Source organism: Sus scrofa, chromosome 15 (genome assembly GCF_000003025.6).
Source record: "Sus scrofa isolate TJ Tabasco breed Duroc chromosome 15, Sscrofa11.1, whole genome shotgun sequence".
Lineage (NCBI taxonomy): Eukaryota > Metazoa > Chordata > Mammalia > Artiodactyla > Suidae > Sus > Sus scrofa.
The window spans coordinates 126,517,351-126,535,945 of NC_010457.5; the positions used below are offsets into that span (position 1 = coordinate 126,517,351).

The 18,595-nt window shown below is 38.3% G+C and overlaps 1 protein-coding gene across 35 annotated transcripts in view; it reads right to left on the reverse strand.

Moving 5' to 3' along the window:
* Positions 1–18,595, reverse strand: part of DOCK10 (dedicator of cytokinesis 10) — a 276,179-nt gene that overhangs the window by 81,774 nt on the left and 175,810 nt on the right. For all 35 annotated transcript variants that reach the window (XM_013984546.2, XM_003133687.6, XM_021074800.1 and 32 more), the window contains exons 12-18: positions 15,345–15,566; positions 15,033–15,155; positions 12,909–12,991; positions 7,739–7,861; positions 4,014–4,093; positions 1,882–2,069; positions 1,310–1,375 (exon numbers count right to left, since the gene is read on the reverse strand). In XM_013984546.2, the coding sequence (XP_013840000.1) occupies positions 1,310–1,375; positions 1,882–2,069; positions 4,014–4,093; positions 7,739–7,861; positions 12,909–12,991; positions 15,033–15,155; positions 15,345–15,566 (885 nt within the window). The remainder of the gene's footprint in view (positions 1–1,309; positions 1,376–1,881; positions 2,070–4,013; positions 4,094–7,738; positions 7,862–12,908; positions 12,992–15,032; positions 15,156–15,344; positions 15,567–18,595) is intronic.

The window sequence follows — 18,595 nt, forward strand, 5'->3', positions numbered from 1 at the left end:
CCAACCAAGACTGCAGAGCTGGAAGGACAGGGCTGGCTCCAGGCTCACCGTATTGTATTATTCTTCTAGCCCAGATGCTCATCAGGCCATGGGATGGGATATGGCACTTCCTTGTCATAAAATAACTTGTAGCTCAAGGCTCAATGTCCCTCTGCTGAGGTCACCTGTCTCTCTGAGTAATGCTTTCGAATGTAATGAATCGGAGGTCCCATGTTCCTGTGGGTATTCCTCTTTTCTAGAATTTTCCCCATACACAATGCACTAGCAGGCCTGGTGCGTTTGCAGTCTGGCCACTGCCTTTGTTTGCTTGACAGTTTCATTTCATTTTCTTTCTGACCTGCTGTTAATGCTATTGTGGAGCCTGGAATCTGAGGACGCTCCCAGTGCCTCAAGACCATGTGAAAGAACGCTTTCCCTCTCCGCTGCGTGATTCACTCAATCACTCAAATTGACTACCATCCTTCTGAATGATGCTGCAATGCTTCTGAGTACAGAGAACACAGCTGGCAGCTGACAGGGTGCTTTAAGAGATTATCTCCGATCATTGCGGGGGTTAGTTAGAAATTAGTTTTCTCCTTTACTCTATCTCCTCCCTCTGATTTCACCGAAACTGGGGAGGTCTGGCTGCAGGCCCACTCAGGATAATCTTCCTCTTTATTTTTACAGGTTGCTTTAGGTTGTCTGAAGTCTCTAAAATAAAAACGGTATATAGCAAAGAATGAACTGTGAAAAATGCCATCTAGTTGCAGTTTTATAGGTTCAAACAGCCCAGTTGACCCAAACCTCAGAGTTTTATTGATCTTATTAAATCATGGGCTCAACAACAGGGACCAGCTTCCCAGAGCCATTTCTCAGCTCCTCTGGCAGGTGGCCGCGTGCACCTTCCATAAATGTGAACGTCCCTTGGGCTTCCTGCATTAGCCATCAGGCCAGCGTGTGGCAGCCCTTCTGCACAGGCCACACCATGGCCAGCTGGGATGTGGATCAAGCACACTGAATAGAGAGGCAGGCTAATCTTTGAAAAGGGCAAAGTCTTCCAGAGGGGAATCTTTGTGTTCATGTCACACTAGAATGGCTTCCTTTCTTTTCCCCCCAAACTCTGAAAAGCTAAGCAGAGTCCTGAGACTGGCATTTCTAATAGATCTTGTTAATGATGGCTATTCCATCAGGTACATTTTAGGAAAACTGAAACAAATGTACTGAATTTCTCCTGTTTCAGGCACACTCAATAAAAGGCCCCTTGGTGGCGGAGCGAACTGGAGCCTCTGCCTCCTCCTTTATGCTGTGTTCCCTGGTGGGCTTGGCTCACCTTCACAGGCTTGGCATCTTCTTCATCGGAATTTTTGAATTCAATGCACACAGTTATATTTCGTGCCTGAAATTACAGCGAGGGAAAATGGAAATTATAATTTCCTGTTAGATAACACCAAAAAAAACAATCTAAGTGCCTAAAATAGGTAGCTTCTAATTAAATCCAAAAAAATGTAGAATAGCCAGTGCTTCCTTGTGACACTATTCATAGTGCTCAGAAATAGCAAAAGGATGTGGAGAGATTATTTAAAAGGGAAGAAAAGAGTCATATTGGAAGGGTGCAGGTATGCTATTTTCAGAGACTCTTGATAAACTAAAAATAGTGTCTAGAACAAAATTATTTAGGGCTGATTTCAGAAAGGATTATTCATATGTTACAAAGCATGCATCCCTAAACACTTTTAAGGTGAAACTAATCACTGCTCTTATTAGACATTTTCTTCCAATAGTTTTCTATTCCAAAGTGTTGGCCTGTAGTACTCTGCACTTGAACTTTCGAGACATTATCTTAATATGTTCTGAATAAGGGGCAGAGAGAAGATGATATCTCAGAAAGAAAACATACCATACCTTGCTGAAACATCTCTGGCTGTCATACTTGAGGTGCTTGGGATAAACATAAATTTGATTTTTGTATACTCTATAAGGACGGCAATACTTTGTTGAGTCGTAAACAAATTCTTCCACCTCCACTGTGGGTTCTGGTGGAGCCACCACATTGAAAGGTTTGACAGGGATAAAGGACGATGTTACACAGTCTTTAAAAATCAGAAAATAAGAGTGTGTCATTTATAGGGTTACCTGTAAGGGAACAACACTTAACATATTTTAAAATAAATCCACTCAAAATAGAAACTCCATAGTTGTACACCACTTTAGGTTAAATTATGCTGGCATGAAAAATATGTAGGAGGCAGGCATGATACATAATCAGTGATGTATTTAATACCAAAACTGATCTCTCAAAAAACTGGTACACCTTTTGGGTTTATTACTATTTTCTTTGTGTATTAAGCTTCATATAAAAAGTAAATTTTAGCTAGAGATCCTCTAAGCATACTAATCCAATATTATTAAGATAAAGACTAGCCCATTCTCCTTAACCATAACAATATAGAAACTGATACATCACAGAACAAAATTCTGTCCAAGGGGTTTATTACTGAGACTACCCAATGACTTAGTGGTAATTCTTCCCAACAAAGGCCCCAATCCCTCTCTGCATTAGTTACAATTTTGTCTCTTTAATTTTTTATCATCTTTTAAAAAAAATCTAACCTTGTAAAAATAGCCTAATGGGGGAATTATTAGGAATTTATAAATCAAAACTTATCACTAAGGAGTTTGGAGGCTAAAGCTGTGGTCGTGAAAGATAGCTAGGCTTTCTACCTTCCTTGTCACCTCTGGAATCTTCCTGGGTTCACATGAGCACAATGATTAGCTAAATATGCTTTGGAATCAGATTGCAGGTTTGTTTTTTTCAAAAATCAATTACAATATTTTTATTACATGTTCCAATTTCTCTGATATTTTACAGGCTTTTCAAAGAGAGTATTTTAGCTTTCTCCTGTTATTTTTCTTTTCCATAGGTAATAAAAACCACCTCCCACAAATCAGGTAGAGGAAATATCTTAGTCTGTCCTCTGCTTTTTCACACCAATCAATAGAAAACTGATTTGGAGCCATGGCTTAACTTAGAACGTTTATTTTATTTCTTATGAAAGTGATCTGTGGGGAAACGATGAGAATGAAAAACTTAATAGTGCTCATGGAAACTCAAATCTCGTTTGTAGTTCTTTTTAGGATACCTTCACTCCTTCTTTGTGTCACTGAGAAGTCACCAAAAGGCATAATTAAAAGAAAAAAAATAAACCAATCTCACCAAGTAAGAGATAAATTCTGCAGTTCCCATGGTGGCTCAGCAGGTTACAAACTCAACTAGTATCCATGAGGATGCAGGTTTGATCCCTGGCCTCATTCAGTGGGTTAAGGATCTGGCATTGCCATGAGCGGTGGTGTAGGTCGCAGACATGGCTCGGATCCCAAGCTGCTGTGGCTGTGGTGTAGGCCAGCAGCTGCAGCTCCAATTTGATCCTTAACCAGGGAACTTCCATATGCCACAGGTACGGCCCTAAAATGTAAAAAAAGAAAAAAAATTCTGAAAATTTTATTTGTAAGTTAATAAAAACACCTTCTGAAATTCAAATTTTTACTGACATAAAGAGAACTTCTGACTGTATTCTTAAAAAAAAAATATATGCTCTCTGTATAGTAACAGAGTCTAAAAACATTTTGGCTATAATTTGCATGGCCAGCCACCTGCACAGCTAGGCAAGGTATTCAGAGTAACCCTTCGGCAGCACAGTGTGGACTTGCCCATTATGGGTTTTTGGTTTATCAATCTATCTGAGCTTGATTTTCTTCTTTTGCAACCCTCCAGGGTTTTGAGGATTAAATGAAGTAATTTAACACTTTGTCAGATGAATATTAGGCTACCCTGAGTATAGTCCTTGTCCTACAATACTTAAGTCTGTCTTACTGGAGAAATAAGGGGCCCCAAATTTCTATAGGATAATGAATTACATATATCCCAAACAAATTTTTGAAACAAACCAACTTTCCAACCAACTAGTCAACCAACCAACCAACAAGCCACTAAATATTCAAAACGCTACAAGCAAACCATGATATTGTTGTCATACTTGGATGCTCCAAAGGAATGTTGTCAACAGCAATATCCAGGCTTCCGGGAATGGTCTGCGTTTTGCTTATTCTGTCAGCTCTGTGAAAGTATGCCAGCATAGAAACACACACAACATAGAAGCACACACACACACACACACACACACAATGAATTATTCTAGTTGTCAAAGAAAAAAAAAACAAATTGTAATTCTGAGCTTTGACAAGGGTAAACACTGGAACATTAAATGATCTTGTGAGCAATTTAGTTTAGTGAGTTTTATTTTGAACACTAAAATTTATGCGATGTTGCCAAGAAAAATGAAAAGTCAGGGAGGGGGGTCCAATTAACAGATATTCTGAAGAATGTTTTACGTTTACTTGTACCAGTTCCGAAAACATTTGTATAAATGGCCAAACAAGTGCTATGGTAAATTTGTAGCTTTGGTAGATGGTAAATAGTTGTTGTTACCAAAAAGTACTAGTATCTGAGCTGGTTTAAATGATTCACTTTCACGAGAAGTTTTAAGAGGTTTTGAGAGCAGGGCTTTGAGAGCAAAGTCTTTGCTGCAACTGCTAGGTGGACAGTCTGCTTGTTCCCTCCTCACCAACAATCAAGGAGGACAGGGGACCTTTCCCTGATCCTGGCTCCTCTCCCACCCTTTTCAGTTATATAGACTCTTCCCTACCACCTGCCCCTGTATCCACATTCATTCTAACTCACAAGCCCTTGTTTCTTTCCCTCCTCTTCACTAAAACCTTCTCTCTTATTGTCCTTTTTAGAAAGAAGAAAGCTGTTGATTACATTTTCAAGTGGTAGCCCTCTTAGAGTGCCCGTCAAAGCTCAGCGGAAAGGAATCCTCCTGGTATCCAGGAGGATCAGGTTTGATCCCTGGCCTCACTCAGTGGGTTAAGACCCAGCGTTGCTGTGAGCTGTGGTGGCTTGGACCTGGCGTTGCTTTGGCTGTGGCGGATGTGGGCTGGCCTCTGTAGCTCCGATTGGACCCCTAGCTTGGGAACCTCCATATGAGGTGGGTTCGGCCCTAAAAAGAAAAAAAAAAAAAGGCTTTGCCCTCCCAGGAAATCTACTACAGTGGTGAGTCAGAGCCAGCTGTTCTCATATGAGAGCTAGTTATTATATGTTCCCTTACTGTGGCCTACCAGCTATAAAACACATCCATGATTAAAAATGAAATCACATAAACTTACCTTTAAACAAATTACATTAAACACCAATAAATACTTATTTAGTAATAAGTACAGAATATTCATCACTTTGGAATTCTTTTACTGCATGATGAGATGAGCCATGCTCTTGAGGTTATTTAGAAACATCCACTTGTGTGGTGGAAACGTCATATCATGGTGTGTACATTTCTTGCCAACCTCATGTTTGGTGAAACCCACCCCAGACTGTTACCCAACTGGTAGCTTGACACCAGAGTGTAGGAGAGTTTACATCATAGACATCTGCCATTAGTACAAATCGGTTTTCCCCTCGAGAGGGTTGGGAGTAGACATTTACTGGCATGCTACCTAGAATAAATGCATAAGGTGTGAGCATCCGTGAAATAATTTAATGTCTCACCAGTATGGCGCTGGGTATTCCAGATGCCCTCTAAATGCTGTAGTGGTATATTTGGTTTTCGGAGGTACCTCCATACTGTTTTCCATAGTGGTTGTACCAATTTACATTTCCACCAACAGTGTAGGAGGGTTCCCTTTTCTCCACACCCTTTCCAGCGTTTGTTATGTGTATAGCACGGGGAACTATATCTAGCCACTTGTGATGGAGCAGGATGGAGGATAATGTGAGAAAAAGAACATATATATATATATATGTATATATATATATATATATATATATATATATTTATATGTGTGTGTGTGTGTGTGTGTGTGTGAGAGTGAGTGACTGGGTCATTTTGCTGTATAGTATAAAACTGACATAACGCAGTAAACCAACTAAATGGAAAAAGTAAAAAAATCATTAAAAAAATGCTGTAGTGGGAGTTCCGTCGTGGCGCAGTGGTTAACGAATCCGACTAGGAACCATGAGGTTGCGGGTTTGGTCCCTGCCCTTGCTCAGTGGGTTAACGATCCGGCGTTGCCGTGAGCTGTGGTGTAGGTTGCAGATGCGGCTCAGATCCAGCGTTGCTGTGGCTCTGGCGTAGGCCGGTGGCTGCAGCTCCGATTCAACCCCTAGCCTGGGAACCTCCATATGCCGCAGGAGCGGCCCAAGAAATAGCAAAAAAAAAAAAAAAAAAAAAAAAAAAAAAAAAAAAAAAAAAAAAAGACCAAAAAATGCTGTAGTGACAATTTTCTTTGCTAAACACCAATGACAGGGTTTGGTGAAAGTATGCTCTTCTCCTGTTTTGTCCATTCCCTTCTGCTCAGCATTACAACTTTTCATGCTTTAATGCACTGGGGAAAAATGTAAAGCAGAAAAGCACCCCTAATTTCCACTAAGGCTCCAAGGGTTTCGACTACAGAGTTTGATAAAGACAGGGGGAGGGTCTTAAGGAGTGGTCTTGTAGGATCACAAAAAAAGTAATAGGGTTTCAGGGCTTCCTCTAAGATTTTACTTTTCACTTTTATTTTGCTTTCTAAGGTATGTATTTTTCCATAACAAAAAAAGACCAATTGGGCAAACTTCCCTTCTCGTTAAATAGAAATACATCCTCTACTGAATATCCAGGAAATATTATTTTTGCTTTGGATCAACAAAATTAATTGACAAGGGATTGTTGATTCTTAGATGGGAGAGGCAGAGAGTTATCATCTGAAAAGGGGGCAAAAGGTACAAGAATCCAGTGTATATCAGGGGACTAACAGTTAAGGTAAGTCACTTGTCATGAAAGACCTTTTCATCATCAGATGTTGAATACATGATGAGTCATTTAAAAATGTTGTGACTTTTATGTATTACTTCTTTTGGCATTAACTTCCTTTCATCTTTTCCAGAAGCATCTGAATGACAGAATGGTACGCATTATTGTATTCATAGAAATTAATTGCCGTGTGGGGTTTCAAAAGTATTCTAAAATTCCCTAACATTCCTCCTATGCAGAAGTGTCCATTTACCCTTCATTTGAATCTAGGATTTGTGACAGTTTGACACTATATTATGGCAGAAATGACAGTGTGACAGTTTCAGGTCTTAGGAAACTGGCAGTGATCATTTTCTGTCTGTCCCTTGGGACACGTACGCTTAGAACCCAGCCATCAATCATGCCATGAGGAAGCCTTAGCAGCTCATGGAGAGGCTCCCATGAAGAAGAACCAAGGTCTCTAGCCCACAGCTCCGGCTGACCTCCCAGCCAACACCTGCACGCTCACCAGTCATCAAATGAGCTATCTTGAAAAGGAATCCTCTCGCTCTATTTGACCTCTCCCAGTCAATGCCAGGTACAGAAGAGACAAGCTCTTTTCATCTAGCCATACTCAAATTATGAACAAAGAGTAAAATAAGCGATGTTGTTATTTTTAGCTACTAAGATTTATGATGTTACCTAGCTATAGATAACTGGCAAAGTTTAATGTTTCACCCTCTTCCATCTAATTCTGGCAGATTCACCTGTAGGGCAGTCATTTGGGCATATGCGAAGTCATCTGCAAAGCATCTGCTTTTTAGAGGGGTTTGGACATTTGAGAATCTGGTAGTTATGTATTTTTTATGCAGAGATAACACCAGTAGCAGTATAGTTGATTCATATTAATTTCAAAAGTATCCAAAAAATCTTACCTTCTATAATCTGACACTAGTTTAAGTAGGTCCTCAGTTGAAATCTTGCTGCTTTCTTGTCTATACAATGGTGAAAATCTTGAGTCTCTGTCCACATTTCCCTGGTTGTCCTTAAATACCGATCTGAAAGAAAATGGTATTTATTCAAGTTTGTATTTGGATTGTTTACAAAGTTTGTATTCAAGTTTGTATTTGGATTGTTGCACTTTTAAGGTGATTAAAGGAATTCAACTTCCCACTTATAATGGAAGAAACTCCAGGAACCTATAAAATAAAAAGACAAGAAAACTTCTTCGGCAAACATTTCATTGATATGCTACACTTATCTTTAATTTCTTATTTTCAACCCCGTATCTAAAGTGACAGCAGCCCATATACCAACTACATTTATTTATGCTTTGGTAATATATTGAAGCCATGGAGTATTAAGGGTGCTGAGAGGAACAGGAACATATGTTACTATTTTTTCATTATTTCCTGGACAAGCCAAGGTCACATTGGTTTGGTGGTGCCATTAGAATTTATGAGCAGAGGAAAAGGAATAAGGTTGGGTATGTGGGTGTTGAGAACCAGACTCTTGAAACATGTTCATGGGGATAAATGTACCATGTCCTAAACTTTAGGACAGAGACAAAGATAAAATGGAGAACACCTGAGTGAGACTTTTTTATTAAATAAAGAGAACATCAAGAACCTGAGCCATTTCTTTCCTTCCTTGATCCATTTTAATGGGACTAAATAGATTTAGTCAAAATACATAAATTGTTTTCATCCAAATAATATCGTATGGCCAGGTAAATATTTGTTGAGAAGCAAGTATACAAGGCATACTTAATGCTAGTGTTTCTTCCATAATTTATCATACTTCATGACTATCAAAGAAAAATTAGACCCAGGTGTAATTGATTTTTTTAATGTTAGAAAAATATTGAATTCTTATTTCTTCTAACTTGAGGACCTTAATGAGACTCTTTTATTACTCTTCCAATTAACTGAAGATTTCAATACACACGTTGAAAAGGCCAGTTAAATGGATATCTGATCATATCACTTTCATGTCAAACAATTCAGAAAATGGGCCAGGAATTTATCAGAACAGTATTTTTAAAATTCTTCAAGCTTTCTCTTCAGTTTTTTTTCCCTGTTAAGTAGTAACTGAAGGGAAAAAGGTCTCCTATCAAGAAACACTCGGGGAAGCAGAATGAAAATATTTAACTCCAAGATCATTTTTATTTGAATATTATTCAGGGCTTTTGTTTGAGTATGTGACATGCTGAAACCAAGAGGACGTTTTTCCCAACATGGGAGGAAGTTAAATTGAGCTTGAGTAGTAGTTTTTTTCTTTTTTTAACCAGTCACTTCAAATATATCGACAGACTTGATTGGTATCACTCGGTTTTGCTCTTATTCACAGCTCTGTCCTGGAAAAAGCTCACTTAGATTGGACACTTGGTGTCAGAATACAGCACCGCGGAGTGCCACACTCTCTGTCCCTGCTTGATAAATACGCCAACTGGCAGGGAAGCAGAGAACTGATTCATTTACACAGATGGTTTCAGGATGGCTGGGACATTGTGCCCAGTTCCAATTGCCAGAGTTGAGCAAGAATCAGTGTACAGTGAGGGTCTCAGAGCCGTAACAATTGGGGTATGATTGAAAAAAAAAAGCGCAGTGTTTGGCCTAAAGGAAAAGAAGTTTTAGGTGTCCCCGAGAACTTTGTTCATAAGCAGCACGAATAGTTCTGATATATGGAAAGAACTGGGCATATCTGCGGGGCTTTGGGAGACAAAGCATAAAAGTGACTCTCAAGCAGTTTAAAAATATTTTTAAAAAGAACTATCTAATCATGAGAGCTATAAATAGACAGAAAGAACCACCGAGGGATGCGTTTGAGTTTTTGTCCCTGGCGGGATCTCAACAGAAACTGCACAATCACCTGTTGGAGATGCTGTTGTTGTCCGCTGTGCCTTTTCTAAATGGATAGGTAAGAATGACGTTTTTATTTTAGTCCAATTTAATTTTAGAGAAAATCCACTGTTTTACTCTGGTCCATTTGGACTGTTGCATGGGTCAGAGAAAAAGAAATCAAGAAGACTCCTGTCCTGGATTGAGGCACACGTAACTCTAGGGGTGACACGCATGGAAAGAGTTCCATTTAACAACGTGGCACGTCTGTAAAAGTCGACTTTCTCCTGAATCAAGGAGTAGCCATCTGAATGTGTTTTTTTAACCTGCTCCAAATATAACCTTTTTTGCTATAAAATGGTGCCACAGCTGGTGCCCCAAATAAAAACAGGCACCAAATTGGTTCTAGATAAAATGTTCACAGTGATGAATGTCCGTGTCTTGCAGCTGGTGGGATGACTGGATCTGGGTAAAAATATGATTGTCAGCTAATTATCAATTCTTTGCTTTTTAGTAGCCATTGATTTTCAGGGCCAAAGTGTTTTCGAGTACATTCAAAGCCATGACCTAAAACAAGCTGCAATCAAGAAAATATAGTAGTGAGGAAAAGGAGCCAGAGAACCAGCAGTATCTACAGGGTACCGAAACATGTCAGCAGGCTGGCTTATGTCAAAACGACATGAGTAACAAGAAGCCTGCCTCTGATTTGGTCAACATTTATTTGAAGCAGTTTCTGCACTGTCAAGGGAAAATTAGAAACTTCTTTGGCTGGATCTTGTACTTGTTTTTTTTTTTTTTTGTAGTGAGATAGTTCATGTGGTCTAACATGAAAGCTTGAGAACTGTACTGCTAACCATTTTTCTTACTTGCTAGAGATGTTTCTGTAAATGCAAATCATATATTTATGTACATAAATTGTTAGTATATACTGTTTCCTAACCTACAACCCAAGCACTGATCAGGCATTAATGTAGCATGAACTTGTGGTTTTTTTGGCTTTCCTGTTTTAGATATAATTACTTCAATAGTTGGTAATATCATCGGCCTCCCTAGAAACTTCAACTGTCTTTGCTCCAGCATATTTTACCAGACAACCTCAAAGTTACTGCTTTTCCGAATTGCTCAGGTAATAGGGAGTTCTTTTAACTCCTTTCTCCCACATTTTCTTCACTGCCCCGAGTTTACCTGAAAAGGAGACTTGTTGGGGTGAATATGATCGCCAGAGGGACTCTTAACAGTCACATTAGAATAACGACTTCTAATAGTGACTATCTTTTATTGGGTATGATCTAGACTTGTTAATTCCTGAAACAGTAAATCAGATATTATGATTTCTCTTTTATACATTCAAAAAAACTGAAGTGGGATGGACAGAGAGTTTGGGGTTGATAGATGCAAACTATTGCATTTAGAATGGATAAGCAATGAGGTCCTACTGTATAGCACAGGGAACTATATTCAGTCTCTTGGGACAGGCCATGATGGAAGAGAACATGAGAAAAGAATGGGTGACAGTGCCGTACAGCAGAAAATGACGCAACACTGTAATCAACTGTATTCTAATAAAAATAGAATTTAAAAAATCGAGGTAAAGAAAGACTGTACATTCTCGCCTAAATTCACTTGGCTGGTAAATGAAGTTAAGATTTGGAACTCAGCTCTGGCTCTAAAACGTCTGCTTATAACAATGCTCAGGATAATCCTCAATCCTTAAAGAGAAAACGTGTTCTCCATTATAATTTTACCATACGGGAATATTTCTCTTAGCAAAAGGATATTCTGCCTCTACTCGCCCCAACCAACTTTCTTGTGGGAACTGAGAATATTTATAAACATGAAAAAGTTTGACCAGAGAATTATAACTATCTTTTTCTTGAAGCATACGAGGATTAAAAAGAATTATGTTCATCACATAGGATTCAGTATTTCTAAACAGTATCTTTTTCAAATAGAATAGTCTAATATTAATTGTCCCTGAGAGAGATGTTAAAGGGAGTTAAAAGGATATTTATGATCTCAGATAATGTTGCACTTGTGATTGCAACACCAGGAGGCAGGTGTTGTCAGTTTTATTCTGTAGATGGGGACTTTGAGGCTTAGAAAGGAAACTTGACCAAAGTTCCAATCTGTAAGTGGTTCCTGATCTGGATGACCTTTGTCTCTTCTTAGCTTAAAGGGCGGCTTTAGGGAAGATTAATTTCTAGAGACTGCGTGAGCCTACTTTGGTTTACTGCTGCCCCAAATTTTACCTTTCTCTTCCCTGTACCTAATCATCTCCAACTTTCATTAACAACACACCATTAAAAAAAACATTGGTGAGTTTACTCTGGTTATATGCCACACTGGATACTGGGAGACCCCCCCAAATGGCGTAACGAACCAGTTCTCCCTTCCTTTGGGTTTTTAGAGTTATTTGCTTTGGGATGTTACCAACATTCAGATGGGTACTTAATAGGCTGCCTTTTTTTTTTTTTTGTAGGACTAATTAATCTTTCTTAGTTTATTCAGCTTGTACATTGTTGACATTTTCTCCTTTGTCTATGCTGGGTTCTTCCTCCTTTAAGAAATTCATGTACTGACAAAAACACAAAGAGGCTGAGGAGGACTACAGCAACTGATGTTTCAACAGGTCTGAAAAGCAATTTGTGTTCTTTATGCAGAGGTTATATGTCCAGGTAGATGATTTTGCCATCAGTGTCCACGTAACTCAGCAGTCTTGTCAGAGAGTCAACTGGTTTATCAGAGAGTAAACTTGGCTATGCTAATTATAATCAATGCCAAGATCAAAGAGAGTTTAAGTGATCAATTTGTTGGTTTCACTTGAACACCCATATATGGATCTGTGTTTTCTGCACAGATGAAAACATGTACATGCATAAGAAATCATAGTGCTTCCTTGTGAATTTTATGTACATAAAACCCTTAGGACTGATAAAACATCAAGAATATATTTGTTAGATCAAATATATATACTTAAAAGTTATGACCTTGCTTTGATCTTACCAAGGGCCACTGCATATGTGGTCATGGCTACTCTGCATCTGGTCATGCATGGTCCCGGTCTATTGTGAGCATGTCTTGCTAAACTGTCTTGTAAGACAGGTTTCTGGGGAACTCAAGGTATTTATGAAGATGAACACATGAGCATTCTTCTAGGTGTTGGTATATTAAAAAACAACTTGTAACACAGAGGTGGTCAAAACTGAAGCTTTCAATGCAGACTGTACATTTATTTCTATTCTGTTGGTTGCAATTGTCAACGTACCTCACTGCCCAAGCAAATGGCATGCGATATTTCCCCAACTTGCTGCAGAACTGCCTGTTGGATTTTAGTATCTTTTGTGCATACTAAGGAAAAAAAAATAGAAATGTTGTTTAGAACATCACTGGACAAATTGTCCACATAGTACTAATAAATACTTTCCCATGTTATCTTGTATTGAAACACAGTGAAATTCCTCTTTACTGGCTCACAGATTCTGCCTTGTAAAGAGCCAAATGGTGTCCTCTGTGTTCTAACTATTATATAGCACTTTTCTTTCATTTTAGTATGAAAATTTCAAAAAAATTCCCTTATCTTGGAATACCAACTTTTCCCCTCTCTTTTTTCTGATTTAAAAGATCTTAAAATATAGGGAGTTCCCATCGTGGTGCAGCAGAAACATATCCGACTAGGAACCATAAGGTTGCAGGTTTGATCCCTGGTCTTGCTCAGTGGGTTAAGGATTTGGCATTGCCATGAGCTGTGGTGTAGGTTGCAGATGCGGCTCAGATCTGGCATTGCTGTGGTTGTGGTGTAGGCAGGTAGCTGCAGCTCTGATTGAACCCCTAGTCTGGGAACCTCCATGTGCCGTGGGTGCAGCACTAAGAAGACAATAGACAAAAAGAAAAAAAAAAATCTTAAAATAGTGAATGGAAAGCATTATTAAATTTACACCCACTGTCTTTCCTGTATTTCCTTTTATTTGTTATGACAGAGGCTGGCAAACTTGTTCTGTAAAGAGCCACACAATAAATGTATAGGGCTTTGAGGGCCATGTGGTCTCTGTCCCAGCTTCTCAATTCTACCTCTATAGCAGGAAAGAAGCCATGGACAATCTTAGATGAGTGAGTGTGACTGTGTTTCAATAAAACTTTATTTACAAAAACAGCTGACAGGCTGGATGTGGCCTGCACACTATAGTTTGCCAAACACTGAATTGAAGGACTCTTATAAATATTTTAAATACTGCCCTAAATGGTCACACAATTTCAAATTCAACTGTCATGAATTATTTTCCCAATATATTTCTTTGTGTAGATAATATAGACTTTTAAAATTTATATTCTATTAAATAATAACATTCAATTATTATAGAAAATATGGTAATTGAAAAAAAAAGTAGAAAAAATTTCCCATAGTTCCACTTCATTTCTTCTTTCTTTTCTTTTTTTTTTCTTTCTTTTTTTTTTTTGTCTTTTTAGGGCAGCACCTGTGGCATATGGAGTTTCCCAGGCTAGGGGTCCAATCCGCGCTGTAGCCCCTGGCCTACACCACAGACACAGCAACACAGGATCCAAGCCACGTCTTCGACCTACACCACAGCTCATAGCAACGCCAGATCCTTAACCCACTGAGCGAGATTAGGGATCAAACCCACGTCCTCATGGATGCTAGTCAGGTTCATTAACCACTGAGTCACGATGGGAACTCCTATTTCCTCTTTATTTTCTTCATTTACATGTTATAATTTGGTAAACAATTATCTATTTTACTTTTTCATTTAGTTCAGCATAAACTTGCTGATGTCCTAGTAAACTGTAGTCCCTTGTTTTCAGTCAGATTCATCCTTACTTTTTATTATTAAGATTTTAACCCTCAAAGACGGGTTAAAGCTTTGCCACATTTAAATTTATTTCTACCAACAGATTCTCAGCAGACATTTCTGGACCAAAAAACATGAGCCAAGAATAAATGCTTTAGGAGTTCCCGTCGTGGCACAGTGGTTAACGAATCCGACTAGGAACCATGAGGTTGCAGGTTCGATCCCTGGCCTTGCTCAGTGGGTTAAGAATCCAGTGTTGCTGTGTGTTGTGGTGTAGGTCACAGACACTGCGCGGATCCCGCGCTGCTGTGGCTCTGGCGTGGGCCGGTGGCTACGGCTCCGATTCGACCCCTAGCCTGGGAACCTCCATATGCCGTGGGAGTGGCCCAAGAAATGGCAAAAAGACAAAAAAAAAAGAAGAATAAATGCTTTAAAAATTTCCTGTTGGATACCCATTTCACTAATAAGTGAATATTTATTTCAAGACTTACACTTATCAAACTTGATAATTCATCAAGGCAGTGTGATTTTATTTCTTGAAAGCAACTGAATTGAAATTATTTATAAAATAGACTATGCATTACCTTGTTGGAGTCTGGATTTTTAATATAAGGCTCAGCGCCACTTGCAATGTTTCCCATCAGTACTTTTTCGATTTTGGCCACCAAAACAATTTCAGAATGTGGATTGCTTACAGAAAATATTGCCTACGTACAAAGAAAACAGCTAATAAGCATTTAAGAAACCACACTGAAGACATTTACAAAATTCCACCTTTTTAAAGAGTACAGCGCTAAGAAATTTCTATTTGACAAACTGCTCATCCTGTGTAATCTATTGGTAAGAACAACAGAACAAGCATTTTCCCTCCCACAATGAGTAAACAAAAGTGCAACCTGCTTGGGAAATTTTAGCCATTCCTCCGGAAATCCCTTGATGTGAGGTTCTTCTGATTGTCTTGGCGTAACAGCGTCGATGTTCCCATTTTCCAAAGCCACGGAAGCCCCTGAGATCATCTGCCTGACAGCAGTGTGGTTTAGATCCACGTGGAAATCAGCAGAAATCTTCCTGCTGTCTCTGAGGTCATAAAGTGCCACACTCACAAAAAAAGGCTCAATCTGCAGGAAAGAGAAACGATGAATGGTTTTAACATAAAATCATCACATAGGCAATAGCCTCTTGAGTACATTATTTAGTAAGGCAGTAGATACAATACTGTTATTTATTTATAGTGTAATGATTATATTTATAATATGTTATAATATAATATATGAAATACTATATTCTTCTATTACACCGATTATGAATACATAATGAATATATTTTATATCTAATATGTAAAATATAGTGTTTGTAAGAAAGTTCCCAGAATCCTCTCCACCAGCAGGTTCCTCACATCCCAGTACTGTGTTTCACTGGTTTCCTCATTCTACTTTTCCTGCCAAATAGTCTCTTTCATATGTTGTACTACATGCATGATTCAACCTCAAAAAACAATCTAGTTGTTTCCCCAAAGCTCTGAGTAAACACCTGCAGAGGCAGTATCCCGAATGATTCCTCATGATCTGACTCAGGTCATGTTTTGTGGTAATACTCAATTACCCACAAAGTACCCAAGTATTTGGTACCCAGTAGCACCAAGTATTTATACCCAGTAATACTCAAGACTGATGTTTGATTTTTTTGGTTCCTTATACCAAGAGGATGAAAAGTCAATTGTCGCATTATCTGTAATGTTAATCTAAATATTCTGGTCATGTTGCCACCTTCCAGTTTTCTCCATTATAGCAGCATCATCTCCCCTTTGGTAAGGGATTAGCCTTTTTGGAGAAATATCCTGAGATTACATCAATGTCTTGCTACTCATCAAACCCAACTGATCATTCATAACTCAACTACGACTATGATGGCTACCAAGGGTGATTTTCTAGTTCCATCATTCTTTTTACGTTTATTAGTTGGTATTTGACTGTAATGATGAGCTTTCCCTTACCCTTCATTTATTTATTCATACATAAATATATGTATAATACATACATACAATATTCACACTTAAATGATTTCTTTATCCCTATCTGTACGTGAGTATTTACTAAAAACTCCTGGACTCATGTCCTATCTCCATTTCCAATCCAAATCCTAAGAGCTGTTTCTAGCCTTTTCCTTTTTCATATTTTTAAGGATTTCTTCCAATGGTGAAAAACCTGGCTCTCATTATCATTCATCTATTTACTTGTTTGTTCAATCAGTTTTCTTATTGTTTCAAAGTAACCGGCTTCACAATTCTAGTAGTGGCCTTCTCTGGTTGCCTCCTCTGCACCACCACCCTGCACATTGCCGCATATTGTGACAAGTTCAAGGGCATGGCACCTCTGGACCTCCACATGGCTTTAGCCCCACCTTCATCTGGAGTTCCTGTGCTCGCTCCACTCCAAGCTTCTGTATAAGTGTCCCCTTAACTATCTGCTACCATGCTAGGAAGGAAGATGAATATGATAAAGGGAAAATTGAGAAGGTAAAGGAAGAAGGAAAGGGAAGGAAAAGTTTCTTGGTTGAGTTTTTTAAGAAGTAGGAATTAGGTAAAGAAGAGTGCAGAAGGGGCTTCTAGTAGGTTGAGTGACATGGACAAAAACACCAAGAGGAAAGAATGCAGAATTAGAGCATTAGAGTGAGAACTGAGTGGAAGCAAAAAATTAGGATGTGTTTGTAGAAGAAGCATTTGAGAAACATTAAGGAGGTGCAGCCAAAGGGCTGGAAATCCATTACATGTTTGTGTGTTGGTTGGTTGGAAAGAGGGGTTCTCAGGAGCATGAAAATCCCCGGGTTTGGGTGTATAGGGCACTAAGTGGATGACAATGTTGCTCACTAATATATAGGATGAAGATACAAAAATGAATTCTTTGGTGCATAGACGGTCATCTGTGCAACATTCCAGGGGTATAAGAACATATGAGTTTTGAGCCTAGTCAAAGAAATTGGGCTTGAGATCCGAATCTGAGAGATTTGAGTTTGTGGGTTCGTGTATAAGGCATGGGATAAAGAGAATAGAATCTGAATGGTATCCTAGGAAATATGAACATGCACAGGATAGACAGGCAAGTAGGGAAAACAGCTTATAAAGGAGATGGGGGAGCAGAGACAGATTTTTAAAAACAAGCCCATAAAAAATTTTAAATGCTGCTAGAGTATCACAGAAACTGAAGAACATTCAAGAAAGAAAGAATTTTCAACGAAAAAAAATCAAATGCAACAGAAATTAAATAAAACAAGGACTGAAATAAATGTATGTATATATCATTATATACATAGACACATGTACATGCAAACACATATGAATAATTATATACCTGGATATAAATGTAAACACATACATATGTGATTAACTACAGGCTCCTTAAGCTGAATACACTCACAAAAAGTTTTTACTTTTGTTTACGCTACTTAATTTTGGATTGATGGCTGTCATCCATCAGTATTCTGCAGACAAGCAGATTATACACGAAAACCACACTGTGACCAAGTTCAGCCTTGTACAGACTCACTCATGCTGTGGATTTTGCTGAATGTTTAATACATATCTTGTGTTCTTTGAACTGCAAGAACATGACTGGCTTATAACAGCAGTATTAGTTTAACTCTTTAATCTTAGCAATACTTTCCAGCTCTCTTATTGTTAGAATTCCACATGTAAAATAAAATTCAATAAATCCTTTTAAAAAATAAAATGATGAAACAGTAGAAGTGTTATAGTTTACCAATTTAATTTAGCTTAGAAAAACTCTTGGTATGTGGTAGTGGTAGTCTTTCAGGAGTTGAAAAATACAAAATTACATGAAAATAACTCAGGTAGGAACTGAAAGTCAAAGGAAAAAAATCATTATTTTTTTTGGGGGGAATTGCTGCATTTTGATTTTCCTTTCTGCTTTGTGAATGGCAATAAACCACCTAATTCAATAATCCATCAGAAATTAAAGCTCATGTGGTGATTCACTTATTTCCTCCAATCTACATTTTCAACTTAAATGCCACATCTTACTTTTTATATCACTGGCTTTTCGATAAAGATTTGTTTAATAAAGCACCTTCAAAGCCTACCAAATTAACTCATAGGTTTCTTATGTTCAGAATTCTGTACTTTAAAAAGCAA